The 13,496-nt window shown below is 43.9% G+C and overlaps 1 protein-coding gene across 1 annotated transcript in view; it reads left to right on the top strand.

Annotated features, from left to right (window-relative positions):
- The window catches only part of AIPL1 (AIP like 1 HSP90 co-chaperone), a 57,541-nt gene that overhangs the window by 30,427 nt on the left and 13,618 nt on the right, over positions 1-13,496 (top strand). The window contains exons 3-4 of the mRNA XM_072138213.1: positions 6,020-6,208; positions 8,834-9,010. Of these exons, the coding sequence (XP_071994314.1) occupies positions 6,020-6,208; positions 8,834-9,010 (366 nt within the window). The remainder of the gene's footprint in view (positions 1-6,019; positions 6,209-8,833; positions 9,011-13,496) is intronic.

Genomic DNA, 13,496 nt, shown 5'->3' with positions numbered 1-13,496 from the left:
ACAAGGCTTTTGCCAGCTTTATGTCACCCCAGCAAGACACTGTCACCTGTCCCCAGTCTCGGCAGAGTAGGGCTGATCTTTACAGAAAGATGGTGAGGGAGTACGTAGCTGACCATACCATCGTCCTAAATGATCACACAGCTCCCTACAACTACTGGGTTTCAAAGCTGGACATGTGGCACGAACTGGCGCTCTACGCCTTGGAGGTTCTTGCCTGCCCTGCCGCTAGCGTCTTGTCAGAGCGGGTTTTCAGTGCAGCTGGTGGCATCATCACCGATAAGCGTACACGCCTGTCGACTGACAGCGCTGACAGGCTGACGCTTATCAAGATGAATAAAACATGGATTTCTCCTAATTTCAAATCTCCAGCAGGTGAAGGAAGCTCAACCTGAATAATTTATCCACTCCTCCTCCTCCTCATTTTCCTCCTTCTCCTCCTCTTTCTACAGTAAAGCAGAGGAAACTGGCTGTTTTTTGACAGGGCCCACTGGCTCTAGGTATAGTACTTTATGCATTTAATTTTTCTGGAGGGCCACCGACACGGTCCTCTGTTTTAAACAATTTTTGGGAGTGCCACATACAGGCACTCAATCTATTCCATTTTTCTGGAGGGCCACCTACCTGCTCCTCTGGTTTGAAAAATTTTTTGGACTGCCACATACAGGCACTCAATCTATTCCATTTTTCTGGAGGGCCACCTACCTGCTCCTCTGGTTTGAAAAATTTTTTGGACTGCCACATACAGGCACTATCCAAATTGAATTGTCTCCATAGCAGCCTCCACACGTTGTCTCCATTGCTACCTCCAAAAGTCGTCCATATAGCTGCCTCCATACATCGTCCCTTTATCAAACGAGGTTTGTCAGGCCGAAATTTGGGTTGTTTTCATGGATTCCACATCAAAGTTGTTAACTTTGTCGCCACCCTGCTGTGTTATCCACAAAATACACTGGCAAACTTTTACCATTTACGGATATTATTTCAGCGCTTCTTGCGCATCTGTTTACATTCCCCTCACCCGCCATATCCTAAACTTATAAGAACGCTACTACACTTGATCTTATACAAAAGGTTCTTAGAAGTGCTGTTTGGGGAGTAGCCTAGAGACAGGGGCTTGGATTGGCGAAAGCTCGCCTAGCAGCGGAGCGCCAGCTCCATGCGCATCATGCGCTTCTTGCGCATCTGTTTACATTCCCCTCACCCGCCATATCCTAAACTTATAAGAACGCTACTACACTTGATCTTATACAAAAGGTTCTTAGAAGTGCTGTTTGGGGAGTAGCCTAGAGACAGGGGCTTGGATTGGCGAAAGCTCGCCTAGCAGCAGAGCGCCAGCTCCATGCGCATCATGCGCTTCTTGCGCATCTGTTTACATTCCCCTCACCCGCCATATCCTAAACTTATAAGAACGCTACTACACTTGATCTTATACAAAAGGTTCTTAGAAGTGCTGTTTGGGGAGTAGCCTAGAGACAGGGGCTTGGATTGGCGAAAGCTCGCCTAGCAGCGGAGCGCCAGCTCCATGCGCTTCTTGCGCATCTGTTTACATTCCCCTCACCCGCCATATCCCAAACTTATAAGAACACTACTACACTTAACTTGGTGCAGGCTGGGACCGAGTCTGACCCTGGGGCTGGTCATATACTGCCGACGCAGAGGATTGCGGGGCCTACCTCGGTCCAGGTCTCAAAGGCCTACTATACCTCCAAATCCTCCCACCCCTCCTCCACCTCCTCCTCCTCCGAATTACCATCCGTGGGCATGGCGCCATCAGTCGGTAGCTCTAGGCACAGCAGCAGTGCCGTTGCTAAGCGACAGCAGGCGGTGCTCAAACTGCTGAGCCTTGGTGATAAAAGGCACACCGCCCAAGAGCTATTGCAGGGCATTCCACATCAAACTTGTTAACTTTGTCGCCACCCTGCTGTGTAAGCCACAAAATATACTGGAAAACTTTTTTCATTTACGGATATTATTTCAGCGCTTCTTGCGCAGATGTTTACATTCCCCTCACCCGCCATATCCCAAACTTATAAGAACGCTACTACACTTGATCTTATCCGAAAGGTTCTTAGAAGTGCTGTTTGGGGAGTAGCCTAGAGACAGGGGCTTGGATTGGCGAAAGCTCGCCTGGCAGCGGAGCGCCAGCTCCATGCCAAGAACCAACTAACATAGTTTTAACTGCAGTACCTTTAATCTACTACTAGTTCACTGCCTCCATACATCGTCCCCTTATCAAACGAGCTGTGTCAGGCAGAATTTTGGATTGTTTTCATGGCTTCCATGTTAACTTTGTCGCCACCCTGCTGTGTAATCCACAAAATATACTGGCAAACTTTTATCATGTACCAATATTATTTGAGCGCTTCTTGCTCACCTTCTTTGGTTCCTCTCTGCTACCCATTGGTTTGAAGCCTGAGTCCATTTAGGGTATGTCGCCATGCCACTCTCTAGCCTTCCGCTGCTGCCGCTGCCTCTGCATGCCGTCCCCTATAGTGTCAGGGTCAATTATTGGATGTTTTAGATGCTATCTAGCTTCATTCTGTCACTCTGTCATGGCCATGCTGTTGCCCATAATTTTGGCATAATGGTGCGATTAAGCAGCCTCAGAGGCATCCATGCATGCTGCCCCTGCTGTTTCCTGTCCATTTCCGTGGTGTTTCCATCCTTTTCTGAGGTTCCCAGGTGTTTGGCCAAGCTTCCCTGTGCAGAGCCTTGGTCCCCTTGAAAAATGCTCGAGTCTCCCATTGACTTCAATGGGGCTCGTTACTCGAAACGAGCACTCGAGCATCGGGAAAAGTTCGTCTCGAATAACGAGTACCCGAGCATTTTAGTGCTCGCTCATCTCTAGTTGTTAAAGATATTTTGGGAGAACTTTTGATGATTTTTTTGTTACATATCATGTTAATTTGGATAACAGAGCAACTATAGCCATGAAAAGAAACCAAAATCTATATTGAGGAAAAAAAGCAGATCAGGAAAAGATGCCTCAAAATGTAATAAAGAATTAGTGATACATTTGCTTTATGATATTTGCTTATAAAAAAACATGATCCCTACTGTATTTTTATATTTTATTTTTATAAAATTTAAACCACATAGTAAAACCTAGCTGTACAAAGGTTGTTACTTAAGCCTCCAATTCTAAGGCCTTATTTACAGGAAAATAAATATCATTTACAAGCATTTTAAGTATCAGGAGAAAAGAGCTAATAAGGTTGTAACAATCTGATACATATTTTTTACAAAGAGGTATAAAAATAATATGGCAAAAAGAAAACAACTTGCCTTTAATTTACCAGGATATTAATTTTATCACCTCGTATACATGAACAGAGACTTATAGTATAATAATTATAGCTGAAGCTACATAGAGTTTACAGCGTACATTTCAGGTGAATTTTCAGAATAAGCTTTTATGTGGGTGCACTTACCAGGAGTCTTCCGTAATATCATTACCCCTCCACCCATCCCATTTCTAATTGTCGGCTTTCCTGACAACCATTTGTTTGTTGGGATGGAAAGATATTAGCTGAGCGAGCATTTATATTATCAGTGTCGGAACCAATTAATCCCTCTCTCCCAGGAAGAGGAGGAAACGCGCATTGGGTAGTCACGGCCTTGAATTTACTTACCTGGTCCGGTCACGATCCCCGATTCGGATGGTCCGATGAAGATGAAGTCCGGCGTGAATCACAAAGCTTGTGCGGCAGATTGCTCTGTGTGCCTTGGGTTTTGGATTTAGCAGGGGATTTTGCCGTAATCGCACTGGAAAGAAATTGTGCGGCGGGCCGTAGGGCGATCAGACGGATTCAGACTGAGCGTGGGATTTAACTTTAAAATTGTGTCGCAACCAATGCACTTACATGCACCAGGAGGAAGACGGTGAACTCTGTTGGACCAGAGTGGGGAAGCGACACATGCAGGAAATCGGATGCACGGCCTTAGTAAATCGCGGCAGAGTACATTTTCATCGGACAATGCCCTTTCGGGAACTCCGCTGGACAGGGTAAGTAAATGTGCCCCAGTATTTCCCCAGTATTCCCTAGTGATCAGTTCTTACCACCAGAGGTGGTAGCAGCAGAAGAAATTTGTATGTCATTGTGTGTCAGCTATTAAAGTGAAAGACTGACCATGTTAAATGGATAGACCTCATGTTCCACCATGGCTCCCCTGTGCCTTGAAGAGAATTCCCCCTTCCAATTTTGCTGACCTTTCATTCAATGCAAACTATACTATACATCCACGATTTATAGAGAAAGGCAGATCCCTTCTACATGTCATACCATATGCACGTTTATAGCTGATGATATGAAAGGCAGAGTTGATTATTTATTACCTCAGTGCGTGGCTGAATATTTTGCTGCCTCCATTAATAGTTATAGTACTAGCAGTGTCTGACATATTATATGTCCTACCTTGGGAAAAATTATATTTTATGCAGTCCTAACCCTCTAATTAAATGATATATCATGTCCCCATGATTAATAATATATACTGTATATATAATTCCTGGCAAAGAATTATATCATGTACAGTGACCTCTAATGAACTGTAATATACACATTGCCCGCAAATAACTATATTTTATATATACAGTAGGTTCTTGAAAATAAGTAGTACGGTATATATACTGCCCTCCACAATTATCATTATATATATGCAACCCACCAACATGAAGCTGGCGTTTGATACCCTCACGTTGCTTGGCCGTGATGACATCACTTTACTGGCGGTGCTATGACATCACATCACCACCTGCATCTGGGAGAGTTCAGCTTACATAATCAATTATACTAGTGTCTTACTAATTATACTTGTGGCGCTGGAACAATTTATAATTTTACTCACAACTAAATTAGAAATCAAGTGCCCTTTTTTAGTAATAAAAATATGGGGCACCAGACTCTATGTTCTTGGAGCCTTTACCGAGCCTGTCATGGCAGTGGTGCTGATACTAGCATGATGGCGGCCCTGCTTAACATACTTACCATTCGTGTACTTTGCATCCATAGACCTTAGGGAAATTTCTCTTTTGTTATTAAGCAGTGATTGAAGTTTATATGTGGTCAGCACCTTCTAATCATTTCCTCTGTGCTTGCTGGAAAATCAGCAAAATTATCTGCCTGTGACTTTGATTGGAGGTTTAATTATGCCGTCTAACAGTGAGCGCGGGCAATCTCTCTCCCTTCAGAGACACGCTGACATTTAATGATGTGGATATCTGCATCTTGCTTAATTCAATATATTGCTTTGAGAGCAGGAACTTGAATGAAATATGTAAAGGCAGCAAGATTGTCTAAATGGATCTACATGGAAGGAAGATCATTTATATCGGCCTTGTTAAAAGAAAATCACTAATATACAAAAATAAACAAACACATTTTTGTTATAGTAAGATTAATGTGTTTTTTTTGCAATTATTAGAGTTATGGAATTTGGAAATTGATGTTGTTGTCTATAACATTCAATAAAAGCAATATTGTTATGTGATATTTGTTCTATCTGAGAGCAGGTTAAGATATTAGTCATATATTTATATAAAATATAAATACATATATATATATGTCATATATTTTATTATGAAAATTCACTGGCTCCAGCAAGTACACAGACGCAGGGACAGGAATGCCCCGCGCCGGCCCACTCCCTGCCGATTGCGCCCTACACATTCCCCTTACATGGAGGTGGTGGATAGGGTAAAATAATCGTAAGTGCAAGCAATGAGTTAGCATTTGCAATTATTTCAGGGCTTCTACTCCACTGCCGTGGCGCAGAAGCCCTGATAAATAAACCCCCCCCCCCCCCCCCCGATATGTCAATTAGGTGTCTATTGACAGGTGGCTGGTTCCAACCTCCCTTCTTCAGCCAACAACTACCCTCGAATGTTTACTATGACTAATATTAACCTAATAATTACCAGCTATTCACTAAGTCTGTAATGTTTGAGCATAGTGGCCACATGCTTCTAAATTTTTGTGTTTTATCGCAATTCAATTTCCTCTGTGTCTTACTCTTTCAGCACACTGGTTTGTACCCGCTTGTCTCCAAGAGCTTACGACGCATTGCGGAAGGGAAGGACCCAACAGACTGGCACATGCACACCTGCGGGCTGGCTAATATGTTTGCTTATCATACTTTGGGATATGAAGATCTGGATGAACTGCAGAAAGAACCACAACCTTTGATATTCATTATTGAACTTTTAAAGGTAACTAAAGGAAATATATGTATTAAAATATTAAACACTAACTGACGTAATTGTACATTGGCATGGGGCAAGGTGTGTATGGTGAGGGGTCAACGACATACAGAATGGATAAACACCCAGCAGTAACACCCGCAATCACACTGATCGCAGGTGTTAAGCCTTTCCATGTATTGGTGCTGCCAACTAGTCTGCAACTTCATCTTGTCATTTCTGAAGATCTGTTACAATGTGGCAGTGGCAGTGGGTCGCACTTTCGTTGGACTGGGCGCTTTATTCGGGATTTGCGCAGCTTTGACAGGTATTTAACAGGGGTTTGTGCTGGGATTCTGTCGCACGCAAAAGTTTTTTGGCGCAACTGCACTGGCTGGCATGCAACAGAAATCGGGGGAGGGGGGGCATGCCGTCGGACTGAGCGCAGGATTTAACGTTCAAATTGTGTCGCAAGACAATGCACTTACATGCACCAGGAAGAAGGTGAACTCCGGCGGACCTGAGTGGGGAAGCGACACATGCAGGATATCGGGCACACAAACTGGTATAAAAATAAACAATAAAACAATAAAAATTGGCACCCAAATTTCCGAAACACCACTTGGTGCAGTTTACATCACTAATGTACAGAGTGCGCCAGATTAATGAAGATCAGGCACGATCTTTATTAATCTGGGCACCCTGCACATGCAAAGCGCCCATAAACCGAGTGCACCACAATTATGTCAGACTTGCCAACATAAATGTGGCACACAAATGTGCACACACACATCCTAAACACATATGCAAAGCATTGATGTGTACACGACCCTAAAATACTGGTGCAAACACATTAATAAATGTGGGCCTTTGTATTTTGCAACTTATAAAAATTTTCATACTAAGTGGTTTACATTTTTCTAATTTATTAAAACCTAATAAAACCTATATAAATTTGGTATCCCCGTGATTGCACCAACCCAAAGAAGCTGTCATTTGGAGAGCAGAGTAAAAGCCTTATTAACAGAACTCCAAACACCAAAGTGTTTTTTTTTCATCTAGTTCACTGCATCTAGATTTCTTTTTCCTGTTTCCGAGTACACGGTATGAAAAATTAAAAACTGCCAATAGGAAGTACAATTTGTTACACAGAAAACGAGGCCTTATAAAGCTTTATACACAGAAAAATTTTAAAAAGTAATGGATTTTTAAAGAAGCGGAGTAAAAAATGGCATTAACAGGAAGGCCTTAAATGGGTTGGCTGCTATCACTAAACTTTACCAGAGTAAGTCTCAATAAGGGTCACCTTATATAATACTTAGGCCCCTTTCACAATTGCGTTTTTCACGCGTGTTTTCTGCGCATGCAGAACGTGCGTTTAAATCTCGGCATGCTCTACTTTTGCAAGTCACGCGCGTGAAAAACGCACAATACAAGTCTATGGAGACACATCAAAAACGCATTGCACTCAGAGACACTTGCAAGTGCAATGAAAGTGCAATGCGTTTTTCACGCATCAATTGCCATAGAAAAGATAGAGCTCAGTCCTGAGTCCATTTCACGCGCATTGGGACACATTTACTTACCCGGCCCATTCGCGATCCAGCGGCGCGTTCTCTGCGGTGGATTCGGGTCCGGCTGGGATTTAAGATGGTAGTTCCTCCGCCGTCCACCAGGTGGCGCTGCAGCGCCGAAAATAATCTTAACGCCCCGGAATGCACCATCCCATAGAAGGTGAAGGTGAGCGCTCCCCAAGCGACACATTTTCGGGTTTTAAATGCGGCGGTTTTTCCGAATACGTCGGGTTTGCGTTCGGCCACGCCCCCCCGATTTCTGTCGCGCGCATGCCGGCCCCGATGCGCCACAATCCGATCGCGTGCGCCAAAAACCCGGGGCAATTCATGTACAAGCGGTGCAAATCGGAAATATTCGGGTAACACGTCGGGAAAACGCGAATCGGGCCCTTAGTAAATGACCCCCATTATCTGCGTGTGAAAAACGCATTGAAATTGCATTGAAATTGCATTAAAAATGCACGTGAAAAACTGAGACACTGAACAAACTCTGACTGAAAACTGATTGAACTCTGATGCAAAATGTCAGTTTTTCACTGACCAAACCCTGATCGCACCCTGATCAGACTCTGACCTGATCTGCAACGCAAGTTTGGAAGGGGCCTTACCTTGGTAGTTTTTGTAAAGCCTCCAAGGCCCGCAGTTCACGTGACTGGCCGACAGCAGGGCTTAGGACTTCCTGAATAGTTCCGTGTCCTGCTGCCTTCTGGCACTTGGAGGAGAGCCAGGCACTTATTACTGTATGCATGCCCACTCTGTCATGAACAATCCCATATCAGTGGTTGGAGTGTCATGCCAAGGACATTTACACGCTCCCTCAACCTCCACCGGTGGCTCCCCACAGCTTTACACAAACTTTACCTGGGAGTACTATATGGGTGGCCCTATTAGGATCTTGTACTTACCCTGGGAAGTTAGCGGTCTTCCTCTGAGGAAGAAGTTACAGTGTCTGTCAGTCTTTTGTAGGTCCATTTATCAGTGGCTATAAGTAGCTCTGTGTAATATTATTGTTTCAGGTAATATATTGTATCCACAGATCTTATTGGTTTTTGTGGCTTCTACTCTACTTCTTTACCTACAGGTAGAATCCCCCAGTATGTATAAACGAGAGACATGGGCACTGAACAATGATGAGAAACTCAAAGCTGTACCAGTCTTACATGGAGAAGGGAACAGGCTCTTCAAGTTAGGACGCTATGAGGATGCAACTAACAAGTACAGGGAAGCGCTCATCTGCCTAAAAAATGTACAGACCAAGGTAGGAAATATAAATCCATCCAATAAAATATTTTTTATTGTTTGTTTTTCACCATGTATGTTCTTGACTTATACACATGGAATGCACATTTATTGTGCCCTTTCTTGTATTTCTCTCATCAGATGTATGTGTCAGGAGATGTTCAGCCTTTCAAGACATGGGCCCACATTTATTACAGCCTTTCCACCAAATTTCTGTGGGGCTTTGCAAATTTTTAGTGAAAACTGATTGCACATAAAGGGGCAGTCCATCGGACCATGCAACTCATTTATCAAGCAATGTCCGACAGAATTGTGTTGCACGCTCCATGTTAAAGGTGCATCGAAAAAAAAGTTCAGAGCAGTACAGGGGGCGCCATATTCATGAATAACATGCAGCGCAATTCATGAATCCCTACCTACACTATAAATATGGGCCAATGACTGGGGGATGGCACCTAGACACATAGAGCATAACAATTTGTGACAATATTATGGAATTTTATTGGCCCCCATTTATCAAAAACAGTGCAAACTGCATTATGTGCAGATAGCCTGTGTAGTGTGCAGGGCGTGACAGATTCAGGATTTCTGGCGCATGTTATTCTTGAATCTGACGTTCCCTGCACTACAACAAATGCCACAGTGTTAGAATGATAGCACTAATAATGTTAGAAGACCCTGTCGTGCTGTTTAATAGGCGTATTTATGAGGGGGGCGGTCTGAGGCACTGCTTCTACCCCGGACTGCCAGGCTTTGATCGCGGTCCGGCATTCCTGTTGTACAGCGCCGCAGTGTTTGCTAACATTATCGGAGGTTTCCGATAACGCTAGCAGTGTAACACTGCATATCTGTTGTAGCACTAGGAGCTGCTTGCTGTAGTAAGCAGCTCCTAATTCCATTTTTACAGGTGACAGGTCATTTAATTTAGATGAATTAGGTACATTGGGGCAGATTTACTTACCCGGTCCATTCACGATCCAGCGGCGCGTTCTCTGCGGTGGATTCGGGTCCGGCCGGCAGGGCCGCATCTGCCATGAGGCGAGATGAAAATCTCGCCTCAGGCGGCAGAATGCGGGTCCCTGTAAAGGGCGGCGAAATTCGCCGCTCTAAAGTGGGCGATTCGGGCGTCCATTAACGCCCGAATCGCCCACCAGTTAAATAAATCGCGCCTGTCTCTTTAAGACACAGGCGCGATTTATATTCGGAGCGACGCAGCGCCTTTCCGGCAGCTGCGTCGCTCCGTTCTAATCAGTGACACAGGCGTCATGACGTCATGCGCCTGTGTCACTGTGCGGAGCGGCGGCTGCGAGAAGAGCCGCGTGAAGACGGGACCTGCGCGCCGAGGGAGCAGCTGCCTACAGGTGAGTATGATTTTATTCTTTTTCATTTACTGTCATTTATTTTATGTGGGGGAGTTATATGTGGCCATAATTGATGTATACCGGGGGGGGGGAGGGGGGGGTATACATTACATGGGGCCAGAATTATTTTATACTGGGGGGGGGGGGGAGTACTGTATATATTGTATGGGTCCAGAATTATTTTATACTGGGGGGGGGGGGTACTGTATATATTGTATGGGTCCAGAATTATTTTATCCTGGGGGGGGGGTACTGTATATATTGTATGGGTCCAGAATTATTTTATACTGGGGGGGGGGGGGTACTGTATATATTGTATGGGTCCAGAATTATTTTATACTGGGGGGGGGGGGTACTGTATATATTGTATGGGTCCAGAATTATTTTATACTGGGGGGGGGGGGTACTGTATATATTGTATGGGTCCAGAATTATTTTATACTGGGGGGGGGGGGTACTGTATATATTGTATGGGTCCAGAATTATTTTATCCTGGGGGGGGGGGGGGGTACTGTATATATTTTATGGGGCCAGAATTGCTTTATACTGGGGGGGGGGCACTGTATCAGAATTGCTTTATACTGGGGGGATGCAGTATATATTATATGGGGCCAGATTCATTTAAACTGGGGCGGGGGGGGGGGGTGCTCTATATATTATATGGGGCCAGAATAATTTTATACTGGGGGGCTGTATATATTGTATGAGGCCAGATTATTCTTTTCCTGGGGGGGTTATATATTTATATGGGTCCAGATTTCAGCTGGGGACTGTATATGGGGTACAGTATATTACTAAGCTGGGGGCTGTATATGGGATACAGTATATTACTAAGCTGGGGGGATGTATATGGGGTACAGTATATTACTAAGCTGTGGGGCTGTATATGGGGTACAGTATATTACTAAGCTGGGGGGCTGTATATGGGGTACAGTATATTACTAAGCTGGGAGGGCTGTATATGGGGTACAGTATATTACTAAGCTGGGGGGATGTATATGGGATACAGTATATTACTAAGCTGCGGGGATGTATATGGGGTACAGTATATTACTAAGCTGTGGGGCTGTATATGGGGTACAGTATATTACTAAGCTGGGGGGCTGTATATGGGGTACAGTATATTACTAAGCTGGGGGGATGTATATGGGATACAGTATATTACTAAGCTGGGGGGCTGTATATGGTATACAGTATATTACTAAGCTTGGGGATGTATATGGGGTACAGTATATTACTAAGCTGGGGGGCTGTATATGGGATACAGTATATTACTAAGCTGGGGCTGTATATGGGATACAGTATATTACTAAGCTGGGGCTGTATATGGGATACAGTATATTACTAAGCTGGGGGGATGTATATGGGATACAGTATATTACTAAGCTGGGGGGCTGTATATGGGATGCAGTATATTACTAAGCTGGGGCTGTATATGGGATACAGTATATTACTAAGCTGGGGGGGGGGCTGTATATGGGATACAGTATATTACTAAGCTGGGGGGATGTATATGGGATACAGTATATTACTAAGCTGGGGGGATGTATATGAGATACAGTATATTACTAAGCTGGGTGGCTGTATATAGGATACAGTATATTACTAAGCTGGGGGGCTGTATATGGGATACAGTCTATTACTAAGCTGGGGGGCTGTATATGGGATACAGTATATTACTAAGCTGGGGGGCTGTATATGGGATACAGTATATTACTAAGCTGGGGGGATGTATATGGGGTACAGTATATTACTAAGCTGGGGGGCTGTATATGGGATACAGTATATTACTAAGCTGGGGGGATGTATATGGGGTACAGTATATTACTAAGCTGGGGGGATGTATATGGGGTACAGTATATTACTAAGCTGGGGGGCCTGTATATGGGATACAGTATATTACTAAGCTGGGGGGCTGGATATGGGATACAGTATATTACTAAGCTGGGGAGCTGTATATGGCATACAGTATATTACTAAGCTGGGGGATGTATATGGGATACAGTATATTACTAAGCTGGGGGGCCTGTATATGGGATACAGTATATTACTAAGCTGGGGGCTGTATATGGGATACAGTATATTACTAAGCTGGGGGCTGTATATGGGATACAGTATATTACTAAGCTGGGAGGGCTGTATATGGGATACAGTATATTACTAAGCTGGGAGGCTGTATATGGGATACAGTATATTACTAAGCTGGGGGGCTGTATATGGGATACAGTATATTACTAAGCTGGGGGATGTATATGGGATACAGTATATTACTAAGCTGGGAGGCTGTATATGGGGTACAGTATATTACTAAGCTGGGAGGATGTATATGGGATACAGTATATTACTAAGCTGGGAGGCTGTATATGGGGTACAGTATATTACTAAGCTGGGAGGCTGTATATGGGGTACAGTATATTACTAAGCTGGGAGGATGTATATGGGATACAGTATATTACTAAGCTGGGGGATGTATATGGGATACAGTATATTACTAAGCTGGGGGGATGTATATGGGATACAGTATATTACTAAGCTGGGGGGATGTATATGGGATACAGTATATTACTAAGCTGGGGGGCTGTATATGGGGTACAGTATATTACTAAGCGGGATGGCTGTATATGGGATACAGTATATTACTAAGCTGGGGGGATGTATATGGGATACAGTATATTACTAAGCTGGGGGGATGTATATGGGGTACAGTATATTACTAAGCTGGGGGGATGTATATGGGGTACAGTATATTACTAAGCTGGGGGGCCTGTATATGGGATACAGTATATTACTAAGCTGGGGGGCTGGATATGGGATACAGTATATTACTAAGCTGGGGAGCTGTATATGGCATACAGTATATTACTAAGCTGGGGGATGTATATGGGATACAGTATATTACTAAGCTGGGGGGCCTGTATATGGGATACAGTATATTACTAAGCTGGGGGCTGTATATGGGATACAGTATATTACTAAGCTGGGGGCTGTATATGGGATACAGTATATTACTAAGCTGGGAGGGCTGTATATGGGATACAGTATATTACTAAGCTGGGAGGCTGTATATGGGATACAGTATATTACTAAGCTGGGGGGCTGTATATGGGATACAGTATATTACTAAGCTGGGGGATGTATATGGGA

Source organism: Engystomops pustulosus, chromosome 2 (assembly GCF_040894005.1).
Source record: "Engystomops pustulosus chromosome 2, aEngPut4.maternal, whole genome shotgun sequence".
Taxonomy (NCBI): Eukaryota; Metazoa; Chordata; class Amphibia; order Anura; family Leptodactylidae; genus Engystomops; species Engystomops pustulosus.
This window is presented reverse-complemented; position numbering and strand designations above follow the sequence as displayed.